This window comes from Mus musculus, chromosome X, assembly GCF_000001635.26.
Source record: "Mus musculus strain C57BL/6J chromosome X, GRCm38.p6 C57BL/6J".
Classification (NCBI taxonomy): Eukaryota; Metazoa; Chordata; class Mammalia; order Rodentia; family Muridae; genus Mus; species Mus musculus.
The window spans coordinates 56,651,765-56,664,840 of NC_000086.7; the positions used below are offsets into that span (position 1 = coordinate 56,651,765).

The 13,076-nt window shown below is 41.2% G+C and overlaps 1 protein-coding gene across 3 annotated transcripts in view; it reads left to right on the plus strand.

Annotated features, from left to right (window-relative positions):
• Slc9a6 (solute carrier family 9 (sodium/hydrogen exchanger), member 6) overlaps positions 1-12,466 on the plus strand; it is a 54,675-nt gene extending 42,209 nt beyond the window's left edge. For 2 of the 3 annotated variants that reach the window (NM_001358861.1, NM_172780.4), the window contains 3 exons: positions 3,210-3,289; positions 6,495-6,600; positions 9,412-12,466. In NM_001358861.1, coding sequence (NP_001345790.1) covers positions 3,210-3,289; positions 6,495-6,600; positions 9,412-9,684 — 459 coding nt within the window. In that variant the 3' untranslated portion in view covers positions 9,685-12,466. The remainder of the gene's footprint in view (positions 1-3,209; positions 3,290-6,494; positions 6,601-9,411) is intronic. The other variant, XM_006527980.3, reaches the window with a different exon arrangement.
• The last annotated feature ends 610 nt before the right edge of the window (positions 12,467-13,076 follow it).

Here is a 13,076-nt window from a genome sequence, read left to right on the forward strand (position 1 = left end):
TTTGCCTCGGCTTTTAGCTGACATCATTTCTGGCGTTTCTCACTGTTCCATAGAAACAGAGTCATAGTTTAGGCTGTAAGTGGCTATCAAGGGTGACAGCTTGCCTATCTGTGGCCATCCTGGGTTTCTGCCACTGAGGAGAATAGGCTCTTAAGTGCTCCTGGGTGTTCAAGTGAGTGCTCTGGCACGGGGAGCCTTTTTCCACTCTGGTTGCGCAGGAAGGCTGGGCTCTGATGTCAGTCCGCTCCAGCTGCTCTTCCTGTGTAACTTTCAAGTTGGATGACCAGCAGCTGCCCTTGAGAACCGCCTTGAAGCTTCGCTTCTGAGTCTCCAGCTGGTCTCCCCTGCATGTTTTGGGGTTTACACTCTCTTACCCTAGGCCTTTTCAACACAGCTCCTCACTTCCTTCCTTTTGTGTTTCTCAGCTGTGAGCTGCAGACTTGTGGACTGGGCACAGCAAAGCTGTCTGTCCTCATGAGACTGACCACCCTTTTCTGGTATTTTCCACCCTCTTTTTAATGGTTTCTGAGCACCACAGAATAAGTGATTCCCTATTACATATTAGATGAGAAATCACATACGAGGTTTTTGAAAATGGAAAATACCTTTTGAAACATAATTCCTATTGTTTCCTGAAACATGGCATGGCATATTTTTTCTACAGTGTGTGCTTTAAATGAAAACATTTACTCAATTCACTTCCTAAATGCTAATTTTGAGTGATGACTGTGTGCATGTGTCTGTCTGTATATATGTGATATAGTAAGTAGTTGCCTGTTTTGTGGTTAGAATCTTAAAGTAGAATTCCTTGGGCAAACCAGATTATGTACACCCTCATCCTTGTAAGCTTCTGGGATAGGTCCAAGGGCTCCTAGTGTTTCAGTGCCTCTGCCTCTGTCATAAAACACTACATTGACACAGCCCTGTTACCCTTGTCACCACAGAGGACAAATATGGAAAGAGGCAGATAGGTGACTGCCAGTTGTGGTAAACAGAAAGAAGTATATTTCTATTTGCTTTCAGAGCCCCATGGACAGATGTTAGCAAGGTAGTCCAGTGAGCTTGCTAGAAAAGCCTGACACCCTGACTCTGATCCCTTGAACCCATGTAAAGGTAGAATGAAAGAAGTGGCTCCACAGAGTTGTTCTCAAGACACACACACACACACACACACACACACACACACACACACGGGAGGGGGGGTGGAGAGGGAATAAATAAATACAATTAAAATATAAAGCCCTTCGGACATCCAATTATATTGTTTACTCAGTAATGCTTATTATGTCCCTTATGAAGCTTGAGGAAGATTCTAGTCCATATGGAGCTTAGGAGTACACAGTAATTAAATGGTAAGATCTGAAGATTATTTGCTTTACAAAAAGTGAAAGCAGGGCCAACGCAATGGCTCAGTGAGTAAAAGAGCTTGCCGATCAAGTCTGATGAGCTAGGTTCAGTCCCTGGAACCCATGCTGGAAAAAGACAGCCCCTAATATACAGCACAGCAGCAGCACTAATAAAAGGTAGTGCTACTAATGATGATGAAACTAAAACAAAGTGAAGGGGGCTGGAAAGATGGCTCAGCAGTTAAGAGCACTGACTGTTCTTGCAGAGGTCCTGAGTTCAATTCCCAGCAACCACTTGGTGACTCACAGCCATCTGTAATGGGATCTGAATACACTCTTCTCATGTGTCTGAAGACAGCTGCAGTATACTCATATACATTAAATAACTAAATCTAAAAAAAAAAGGAAAAAATTTGAAATGGGGCAGTTTCATGGTAGAATGTATAGTTAGTTTACATGAGGTCCTGGTTCCAGCCTCAGCATCAAAAATTAAACAAGAAATAAGTGAAGGCATGAGAAACTTAAGCAAGTATAGGCAAGTTCAGGAGTTCTTTTGTGCTTGTGAGTGCATGTGATGTTCTCAGATATTTTTATAGTTTTTAGAGTATGTGTTGACCCATGTTGAAGCAAAAAGTAAACTATTTGAGAAATAGAGAGAACAGGAAAAAGACAAAACTCAGACTCTACATTTTGTGCCCTTAGAAAAATCACAAAACCATGGAACATTAGTTCTGGAAAGGGCCTTGGAGAATTTGTAACAGTTGTATTTTATACATGAAGAAATTCAGGCCTAGAAAATGAAGGAGGTTTGCCCAAACTAGTTAATGTCAGTGAGCCAGGACTGGAGCTAGATAGGCTGACTGCCTGACTACTGAGCATACCGTGTTACAAATAAGGACAGTTCAGATTTTTGAAAACTATTTTAGAAGCTGCCTGCTTGCTGTGTTAGTTTCTCCCCTGGCTAGTGAGTTCTACCATAGCATTTTCTTGTCTTCATTTTGACACTATGTTCTGCATGTAGTAGCAACTTTGATAATGCCATTTATTTCTGAAGTCCGTGACACAGCTCTTAACAGATAGGGTGAGATGTTTTCTTCTATACATGCCACTGCATGGGTGGTGGAAGTCAGATGGAGGGGGTGAATTAACCCATACTGGCTTTTCTTTATATATGTGTGTGTATTTCTGTGTGTGTCTATGTGTGTGTGTGGCATGCGTGTGCCATAGTACATGTAGTGATCAGAGAAACCTTTGGTAGAATAAAATAGGACCTCTTTGATGTTGATCACTGTGTACACCAGGCTAGCTGGTCTGTGAGCCTCCAGAGAGTCTCCTGTCTTCACTCCCTACCTGCCTCATTATGTTAGCATTCGAGTTGCAAGAATTGTTGCTATGCCTGACTTCATGTGGGTTCTGAGGATTGGAACTTGGGTCTTCATGTTTGTATGGCAAGTACTTTTCTCATAGAGCCATCTTCTTAGGCCCCACATTGATTTTTTATAATAATTTTATAATTATATATCATTTCCCCACTTTGCTTTTTTCCCTCCAACCTCTCTGATATACCCTCCCTCCTTTCTCTCTGTCTCAAATTTATAGCCCTCTTTTCTTTAACTGACCCCACATTGACTCTTAAGTGGTAATAGAGTCATAAGTTGGCAAGCCACCTGAGTCACAGAGATACTTTGGAAACCATTTCAGTTTCCTACACCAAACCTGCAGTATACAAGTCCTTGGTTTTCTAATGTTGCCTATGTTAGACACTATCTTTCGTGAAGTCTCTACTTCTGATTGTACAGAGGAGTGGCTCTAAATAAGCCTGTCTGCATCTTTGGTATTGACTGGTGTATCATCTGTCTGCAGGGTGTTCCTGACAACGAAAGGAGAACCACCAAAGCAGAGAGTGCCTGGCTCTTTCGGATGTGGTACAACTTCGATCATAAGTATCCTTAAAGATAAAACATGATAGTATAGGCATGGATAAGTAGAGTTTAATGAAATGATTCGGTGTGTGCATGTGTGTACATGTGAGCACCAACACATCTGTGTGTGTGCAGGGGTCCTGGGGAGGAACCCAGCGGTTTGTGCATGCTAAATGTGTACTCTATCACTGAGCTGCAGTTGCAGCCCCAGAACAGCTGTTTTGCCTTCCTGAAGCAGAATGGAAGACCTATCTCTCTCCATCAGTGGTCTAGAGAAGGGCTTTCCCATCAGTGAATTCCTCTGCAAACCCAGGGAACCAAAAGGCATTGGTGATTATGGAAAGAATCCACAGCCTAAATGGCATGGCTTTTTTGTTTTAGATACAGATTTATTTATTTAGAAAACTGTAGTATTTGATGTCCTTGGGATAATCCGGAGAATCCTGTGCAAGGAATTTGTTGCTCGCTGGTATACTTGTTTGGGTAGCAGTCTTAGGGGAGAACAGGAGCTTGAAGTGAAATGCAGTGAGCTTGACCTCACGCTCAGGAAGCTGGGCTAAGGGGACACTGGGTCTTCCTAAAAACTCCCAATGCAAAAAGTCTTTGCGATCATAAACCTTGTATGGTAGGAAAAATACCCTTCCTCTCAGGATTAGAAGCCATTTACTATAGATAGTATATTCTGTATACTAAATGTTCACCTCCATGTTTGCAGGTACTTTAAAATTAAATTACCATGCACGCACAAAAATTCAAGCCTATCTGTGGCATGAAGGCCCCCATTAGGGAGTGAGATCCTCGGTTTTTTTAAATTGTTTAAAGATTATGTCATTACTTCTGGCTCCATTACCAGCATCTTGGATGAATGCCATTCCCATATCTCTTGGGGCTTTTTCATTCCTCTTATTTACCATTTTTCAGTTTTCTAGAATAAAACTTACATTTTCTATATAATTCACAAAATAATTTAAATGATTCCAGTTTAGAAAAAGAACTTACTTTCTTATATAATCTTATAGGAGTAAACACCAAAAACTAGTCTCTAGTCATTTTAACCCCCAGAGCCATGGCAGCATTCATTTTCATCAGTCTGGATTTCAGCTCCTTTATTTAGCTAGATTGTTACAATAGACTTGTAATTTAAATACAATGAAGTATGTGAATCCTAAGAATATAATTTAATGAAGGTTGCTCAACATCTGTCCCTTTGTACCTACTGACTGTGTAAATATATGTGTAAGTATTTGTAGCAGAATGGAGGGTGTCCTGTGTTCTCTTCCATCAGTAACGCTTTCCCCTAGCATGCCTCACAGAACACTAACTCTAATTCTGAGTGCTATCAACATGAGTTAGATATATCTGATTTTGATTTTCCTTTAAATGTGTTATATTTAGTCTTTCTGTGCCTTTGTTCCTAAGCTAAGCATCTGTGTAATTTAGCTATAAGGTTGTATATGACCAAAATTCAATGAGCTGGGCTCAGATCTAGGACATTGTGCATACAAGATAAGCATTCTGCCTCACTCCTTGTTTGGTTGTTACGAAGTGACTAATTTGCCCCCAGCTAGCCTTAAACTTATGATCCTCCTATGTCTGCATGTTTTCCTATGCCCAGTCCTTTCATTTCTTTAATAAGCACAGGACTCTTGTGTGTGTGTGTGTGTGTGTGTGTGTGTGTGTGTGTATGTGTGTTTGTGTGTGTGTTTCAAGACCAGTTTTCTCATTATGGTCCTGGCTGTCCTGGAACTTGCTCTATAAAGAAGGCTGGCCTCAGAGTCAGAGATCTGCCTGCCTCTGCTTCCCATGTGCTGGGACTAAAGGTATGCACTACCCCACCCAGCTAAGCACAAGACTCTTTAGTCAAAATATTTGATTATCTTATGTAACAAATCCCTTTTCAGTAGTACCAGACAGGACCTTAGTCATTTTTATATTCAACATTCTGAGAGTTTATCATTTCTGTTTATAGTGGCTTTGTGTAGACAGTGCGTTTATAGAGAAAAGCTTCAATCGTGTATAGGATTTATTAACATAGGCATGTATAAATGCTGTCTTTTAAAGGCTTGTTTATGTACGCATTGTGTTTATGTATGTTGGGAGAGGGACTGTGCTATGGAGATGGGGAGACAAGCTGCAGGAGTTGGCTCTCTCCTTCTGCCATGTGGGTCCTGCTCAGTTTCTCAGCCTTGTTGGCAACTGCCTTTGCCCTTTGAACCATCTTGCCAGTCTCAACATTTTGTCTTTAATATTTTGGGGTTGACTGACCGTAAGCCCACACTCCTCCTGCTTTAATCCCAAGCTTTCCGAGCATTGGGCTCACGGGTGTGCACCACTGTGTAGAGCTAAGAAGTTTCCATGAGGCCTGGAGATTGAGCCCATGGCCTCGAGCCTGCTGGGCAAGTGCTCTTCCCCTGAGCTACACGCCCCAGGTTCTCATCTTATAATGGAAGGAATGTGCTCTGTGTCCTTTCTGCATGCTTTCCCCTGTGTTTTCCTCCTTTCTTCTTTTAATCACCATGAATTACTAAATCAATTGTAATGAGGATCTATGATGTAGGAGTTCATGATGTGTAATTTGTTTGTTTTAAGTTTTGGGATTTCATTTTTCTTTTCTCCTTCACCTTCAAGCTTTGTAGGAAGTGAAGCAACATGATGCAGAAATTCAACTCAGCGTCTACCAGAATCTGTAATAAATGATCAGAACCATTTTTATTAGGATACACTAGTGCAATATTTATTCTTCTCTCTGAGCACCATTATTCTTTACTTTCTCCCTTATTTTCTTTAGTACCAAACTCAGGATGAGTTTATGTTCCTTCAGTCCCTAAAAGCAGGAAAACAATAGGGTGTCATGCAGCAATTCAAAGTCAGACCAGTATCAGCTAGCTGATATGTCCCCATTTCCTTAATTGTGTGGCTTTAGGTGGATCATTGACCGGTGTATCAATGTCCCTGTCTGTGAAATCAAGATAATAAAAAGGTCACCACCATTTGCTATCTTCCTGCTATAATATAGCAATGAGATGAGCTTGCATGTGTAAAACCCTTTGCCAGCCTCTGAAGTAGTCAGCAGGCTGTGGCTGTTCATTGTTTGGGACTGAGTTGTAGTTTAGGAGTCAGTAGAGCACTTGTAGAGCACTGTAACAACAACAGCAACAACAGGCTCACTGTTGTCTTAAATATATGCAGAGATGAGTGCAGCCCTTCCTTAACCCTGTGTGCACAGCTATCTGAAGCCCCTGCTGACCCACAGTGGGCCTCCTCTGACTACCACACTCCCAGCCTGCTGTGGGCCAATCGCCAGGTGCCTGACCAGCCCCCAAGCATATGAAGTAAGTGGCACATATTTATTTATTATTCACTTGCTGCTGTTGTCTTGAGGCAGGTTCTTGCTGTATACCCCAGGCAAGTCTCAAACTGAGATTCCAGGCATGTACAGCCTTGCTCCAAAGAAAGCAGCTTTTATATACTAATTAAATTCTTTAGCAAGTTCACTTTAGGGGTTCTATGGGTTAGGCTTCTGGTTATATTTTAGTTTGCTTTGAATTTCTCAGTCTGAGGTATAAATCCAAGAGAGGGAATTTAAGCACATTTTATTTAAGTAGAATATACACTGAAATGAGTAGAGATAGCAGCCTTTGAGAATAGACCAGTTCCTTATCTTCTAGCAGGTTATTTTAGTAGGTCATTCATTCTGTTTCCATGCCAGCTTTAATTTATTTACCATATGTGGCCTGATTTCAACAATGGGTCTGTATGTTTCCATGTCTTCATCAGGCTCATCACAGTGCAGTTGAGAGGATGCTTAAAACATTTTTTTCTTAGATTTAATTACATTTATTAAAATTCAAAAATGTGATGTTACGGAGCATCTCCTCTAACGGCAAAGCAATCATAGTGGAACAAGTGTGCTGCAGCACACTGTGCTTAGCTGCACTTTTTGGATGTCTGTTAAGTATAACAGATGCTCTGTGATTTAATGTTAGTATTTTACGGAAGTATACTCATGTCTGGTCCAGGACACAACTAGACAGAATCTGGGGTACATATATTTTCCTCATCTACTAACATGATTGATGGTTTGGTAAATATTACAACCAAGAAGAGAGTGAAAGATGTGCTAACTACTCTGGATTCTAAAATGTAAACACTTAATTTCCCCCCATGTTTAAAGAATCTGTGACATTGACTGGGCTTCCCAAATGCAACCTCCACCAGTTTTGACTGCTGCAATAGAACTTTAGAAGCCCAGGTTAGTAGGTAGCTGTACTGAAGCAGTGTAGGCACAGACCTCTTGGTTGAGTGTGTCCTCCTTTACAGAGAGTGGGGGAGGAAGAGGCAGTGTAGAGAAGGCACCTGAGCCAGGGCAGCAGCTAGTGGCTTTGTTTTGAGCCATTTGACAGATTGTGTTTGTAGCGTGGGGAGAATGCTAGATGCTGCCCTGTCTCCCTCCCATGTGACCCAGGCTCTGCATGCAAGCATTGTTCTTTTCCATTGTTCCACATGACTATCCATAGGCGTGTTATTGGCTCAGGCAGAGCCTTGGCTCTCAGATTCCAGAGGCCCAATAACTTACATCATTCACAGCCAAAAACTCCATAGCTCTCTCTCTCTGTGTGTGTGTGTGTGTGTGTGTGTGTGTGTGTGTGTGTGTGTTCGAATGTGCGCAAGCACAAGGTGGTAACAAACAAAACAACACACAAACCAACCTGCCACCAGCAACCTTTAAAAACTCACAAACAAAAAAGAGACAACTATGTATCCTGTGGTATGGAGCAGTATAGCACATCACTGTATGAGTTTCCTGGAGCTGCTGTGACGGATGACAGACTAAATGGCTACAAGTCTGAGGTTACGGCAGAAGCAGGATCAGTTCCCTCCATGCTTTTCTCTTCGCTCCTGATGCTTCGCTGTCAGTCTTTGGCATTCCTCAATATGTAGATGCTTCCGCACCATTTAGTGTCCCTTTTCTATCCACATGTGCCTGTGTCATTTATGCTGTTACAAACAGTACTTACAGTGACTGTTTTTTTTTTAAATAAACTTTACACATAAATTTGTTCAGGGATATAAACTATAAGTATGTAGAATTGATTTTAAAGGGATATTGCTAGATCAAAAGGTATGTGCCTTTTACATTTTTTCCAGACCTGTTAAAGAAAATTAATTAGAAAGTGCCAAAGACCTGCAGTAGTAGCCACAAAGCTTTGTTTTAACCAAATGGCAGACACTAGTTAGGTTTATTGTAACTAGTTATATATTAGACAGGAAGTGATTTCAGCTGATAAGTGGCTGTGGACTTAACCTTTTCATTGACTTTTTTATTGTAATCTTTGAGTATTTAAGGAAATTTCTAGGAATAGTAAATTTCTGATAGCGGAAATACACACACACACACACACACACACGTGCACATGCATACACAAACAAAATTCACCAACAACTCAACATGGAGTACTTTTTTGGAAAACCTTTTTCCATTAGAACAGAAGTTTATGAACCTAGAAAACAACTGCGTGATGAGAGTTTCCATGTGTCTCCATGTGCCATGGTGTGTTGTGTGGTTGGAATAGGAAGCACTTAGTCTTGTATTTTAACAACATTTGTTTGTTTCCCTGCTCCCTGGCCCTGGAGACATGACTTTTAAGATCCAGGAGGCCAAACTTTTAACGTGCAAGAGCTAAGCAAGCAAAGGGCTAAGGGCCAGCCACTGTGGGAGCACAGAGAACGAACACCCAGTGTAGAGCTGAAAGATCAAAGAAGCCTGCCAGGAGTAAGTCACAGGCAGGACTTGAAAGGGATGCCTGGATGCCTACCGGCTGGGAGGTAAGAGAAAGACTGGAGAGAGGAATAGTTGTCACCGCTGTAGTCCACCCTGCACAGCAAGGGGCCGCTGGAGTGGGAGAGGCAACTGGTGACGGGAGGCAAAGCTGAAGGGAACAAATCACATCGTCTTCTCTGTCAAGCCTAGGACTTGAGCTTTGAATGCGAGAGTCTAGCAGGGAGGCATTTTAACCAGGTGTCCTCAGATGATCTCCTTTTGGGAATGGTTTTCTGAAGAGCTCGCCTTACTTTACTACCTTGCATGGCTTGGCTTCTTTCATTGCTTAACTGCTCTGAAACCTTTTCTTGTTTGTACTTAGAACCAGGAGCAGTTGAAAGATGATGACTCTGATCTCATTCTCAATGATGGTGATATCAGTCTGACATATGGGGATTCTACTGTGAACACCGAGTCCGCAACAGCCAGCGCCCCAAGGAGATTTATGGGCAACAGTTCTGAAGATGCCTTGGACCGGGAGCTTACATTTGGGGACCACGAACTAGTCATTCGTGGCACACGCCTGGTTCTTCCGATGGATGATTCTGAACCTGCGTTAAATTCATTAGATGATACGAGACACAGTCCGGCCTAAGCGCTCTGATGCTCAGTTAGTGGTTTGTAAACTTTGCACATGTGATTGTGAAGAAATGTGTACTACCTACAAGTCCTAGTGCATGTCTCTGAATGTGTAAGCTATATAAATGCCGTTTATATGGCATAGGAAGAATATAAATACCCTGTACAAGGCAGATTGTGAAAAAACTGTTCTCTTAAGTTTTTCTGGCTTTACTACATATTGGCCAGATCTGTTTTAGAAACTTACTTTCACAGTGATGTTCTGTGTTCTGTTACTTTTATGTTTCAGTTAAAGCATAAAAAGTGACGGATTGACTCTTTCTTATATTTATCTGAGTACCGAGTTCTTGTGCTGTGAGTTAATTTGTGTGTGGCAGGGAAGGGGAGGGAAGGGGGAGCTGTTATTCCCTCGGGAACCCGGGAGGAGAGGTTCCTTTGTTGGAAAAACTTTTGTTGATTGCTGCTGCCTTTGTCGTGACTTTTTCTTTCCCTTTTCTCTGGTGGCCCTTTGTGGTGCAAGGAGCTGATGGCATTTTGATCTCACCCCATTCAGGTTGGGGACTGAAGTGTGGGGGCCGTTTTCCCCCATTGATGTGAAAGAACAGATTTCTTGACTACAGTACATTGATGCTCTGAGAAAGAAGGCTACAAATGACCTCCAAGACCTTATTTCTTTTCTTTCACACCAAGACCATAGGAATTGCATCCAGCTGGCTTAGCTAAAATACAGGTGTATATCGTTCAGGGCACTTGTTACAGATTTGAGGGCGCTGGAGCAAGTGGACATGGGGATAGTGGTGTTGGAGGTCTCTCTTCCCAAATATGTAAATAGTCTATACCAGATAAGTTGAAATAGGAAATGTACTTGCTGCTTCATTTTTGATTATGTTCATTGTGTGTATAGCAAGCCTTGTCACCAGAAGTTTTTTTTATATCAACTTAAATCGCTGCTCTTTAGCAGCCAAACAGGAGCAAAATGTAAAATTTTTAAACTCGTTATGTTTAAAGGTCACTTGTTAGTTGATAGTTAATGTTAAAAGTTAATTTATGAACCCACACCTGTTCTGTACTGCACCAGAGGCGGCCGTGAGAGGGATGCAGTGTTCTGCATTCTTTGAAGGGATTCTCCTGGTGTAAAGTGGGTGCGCTTGTTGTCTTCATTGTCGTGTTACTTTTTAATAATAGACACCTAAGCTGCCATGTGTTACTTTTTGATGGTTTTTGAGGAAGAGCACAGAACAAATTTTCATTTCATATTCATAGTATGAAAGTGGTTTCTATTTTGTAATGCTGCAAATACCTAAAGGTACATTGAACACTTGGAAGGGAACACTTTTTGATGCTGATTCTGACCTGTTTCTGATTCAGGAGAAAAAGATACAAATCTTGTGGATTTTTCTCCCTCAGGTCCAAGTAGCATTGCCTTAAATCTAACCCAATTAGAAACTTGATTACTTATGTGACGTTCAAATTTTCCACTGAAAAATACCCTTCCAAACAAAGCACGCACTTACTCTCAAAAGGGTTCTGTGCCATTGCCAACACTCCTTGAGACTTTACAGGAATTCTCATGGTGTACCCTTCGTGGCAGCCTTGACTGTTGGCATAGCCATTTGTTATGTAGTGGTAGTGACTTTCCTGCTATGCAGGAACAACTCCTGTGAAGTGTACGTTTTATATGATGCGTGGCTCTTCATGCAGTAAATAATTTCTTTGTTAATGTATGTTTGAGGGGTTTTGAATGTCAGCATCATTGACCCACAAAGTTATTCAAGTTGTAAAAGGGTATACAGTGATTTAACTACTATCTTTTTTATTCTGTCAGGTTACTGAGCTCACCTTATGAAAATGGCTATAAATACTTAGCATGACAAATTATATGTAACCTGTCTCTTTTTAGCATGCATAAGATTTCTCATTAAGGAAACTGATAACGCTTGAGTCCACTAAATCTGCCTTCAGTACTTTATCAAAGGAGAACGAAGCTTGTTGTACTTATGTATTCATCTGGAAGCCTTTTTTTCCCCCTCTCTTGTCTGTGTACAGCATCCCCATGCATAGAGCAAAGCATCTCTGTTGAGACAGTCATTAGAATTAAGCACCTCAATGAACTTTGATGAAGTACAGTGTGAGTTACCATCATGCATGAGTGAACGCTTGTGGACCTGTTTTTCTGTTGTTTGTGGAACCTATGTGTTTGATTGACTTGAACACTGCATCTCTCAGAGTTGTTTTTAAGGTCTCTTGGCATTTATCCTAGTCTGTGTTTGGCAGCGTGCTGTTAAAGTACTAGACTTCTAATCTGTACGTGCTTTCTGTTTTCCCTTGGAGTACTGGGAAAGATGTTCTAGTGGTTTCTTTTAGGAAAATCTGTCATTAAAAAAATTATAGCCTTGCAAATAACCATTCACTGTTATTTGAGTCACAGTTTATTCTAGAGAGACATAAAGAATGCTGACTTCATTTATTTTTCTACCTATATACATACTGGAAAAGGGGAAGGGCTGGTGTTGTAAAAAGAAACATGACAGAAAACTTATGAGGTGGCAGAGTTGGGGTGCTTAGGTATAAGGGTGGATGTATTTGCTTATGGTCACAATTGTACCATTTAAGAAATACTGGTCAAAGCCATCAAGTTCCATTACATTGATTTGTAGCTTGTTAGCACAATAGCAGAAAATGTCGTGAAAATAGTTGTATTGTACAGCAGGCAGGATGGCTGTGAACTGGGTTAAGTAGAAAGGCAGTTCCAGGTTTGCCTGTAAAGTATGACCATTAAATCTTTCATGTTAAAGGTATGTCTCTCTTTGTACATGAGATGTTTTCTGGGTTAGAGTTTATATTACTCAGGGTTCTCTAGAGGAATGAAACTTACAGAATTTATGTGATTTAATTAAGAAAAAAATCCTCACATGTGTGCCCAACCATGTAGGTTTTAGTTAGTTCCAGATGTAGTCAAGTCGACAACCAAGAATAGCAACATATGCGTGTGACACACACACACACACACACACACACACACGGTTTATTAGAATGGCTTACAGGTTGTGGTCTGTACAGGCCTACAGTAGTTGCTTACCAATGAAAGGTCTAAGAGTCCACTAGTTATTCAGTCCACAAGGCTAGATGTCTCAGCTGGTGTTCAGTATACACCAGAATCCTGGCAAAGTAGGCTCTAATGCCAGTAAAGGAATGGACTCACCAGTAAGATTAACAAGCAAAGAGCAAATACTTCCTTTTTTCTAAGTCCTTTACATGGGCAGCCAGCAGATGGTATGGCTCCAGTTAAATCAAGGTAGATCTTTCCACCTCAAAGATTCCGGTTAAAAGTTTTCCTCCTTCAAATGATTTAAAGTCCCTCACAGGTGTGCCCAGCCAGTCGGGTTTCAGTTAATTCCAGATACAGTC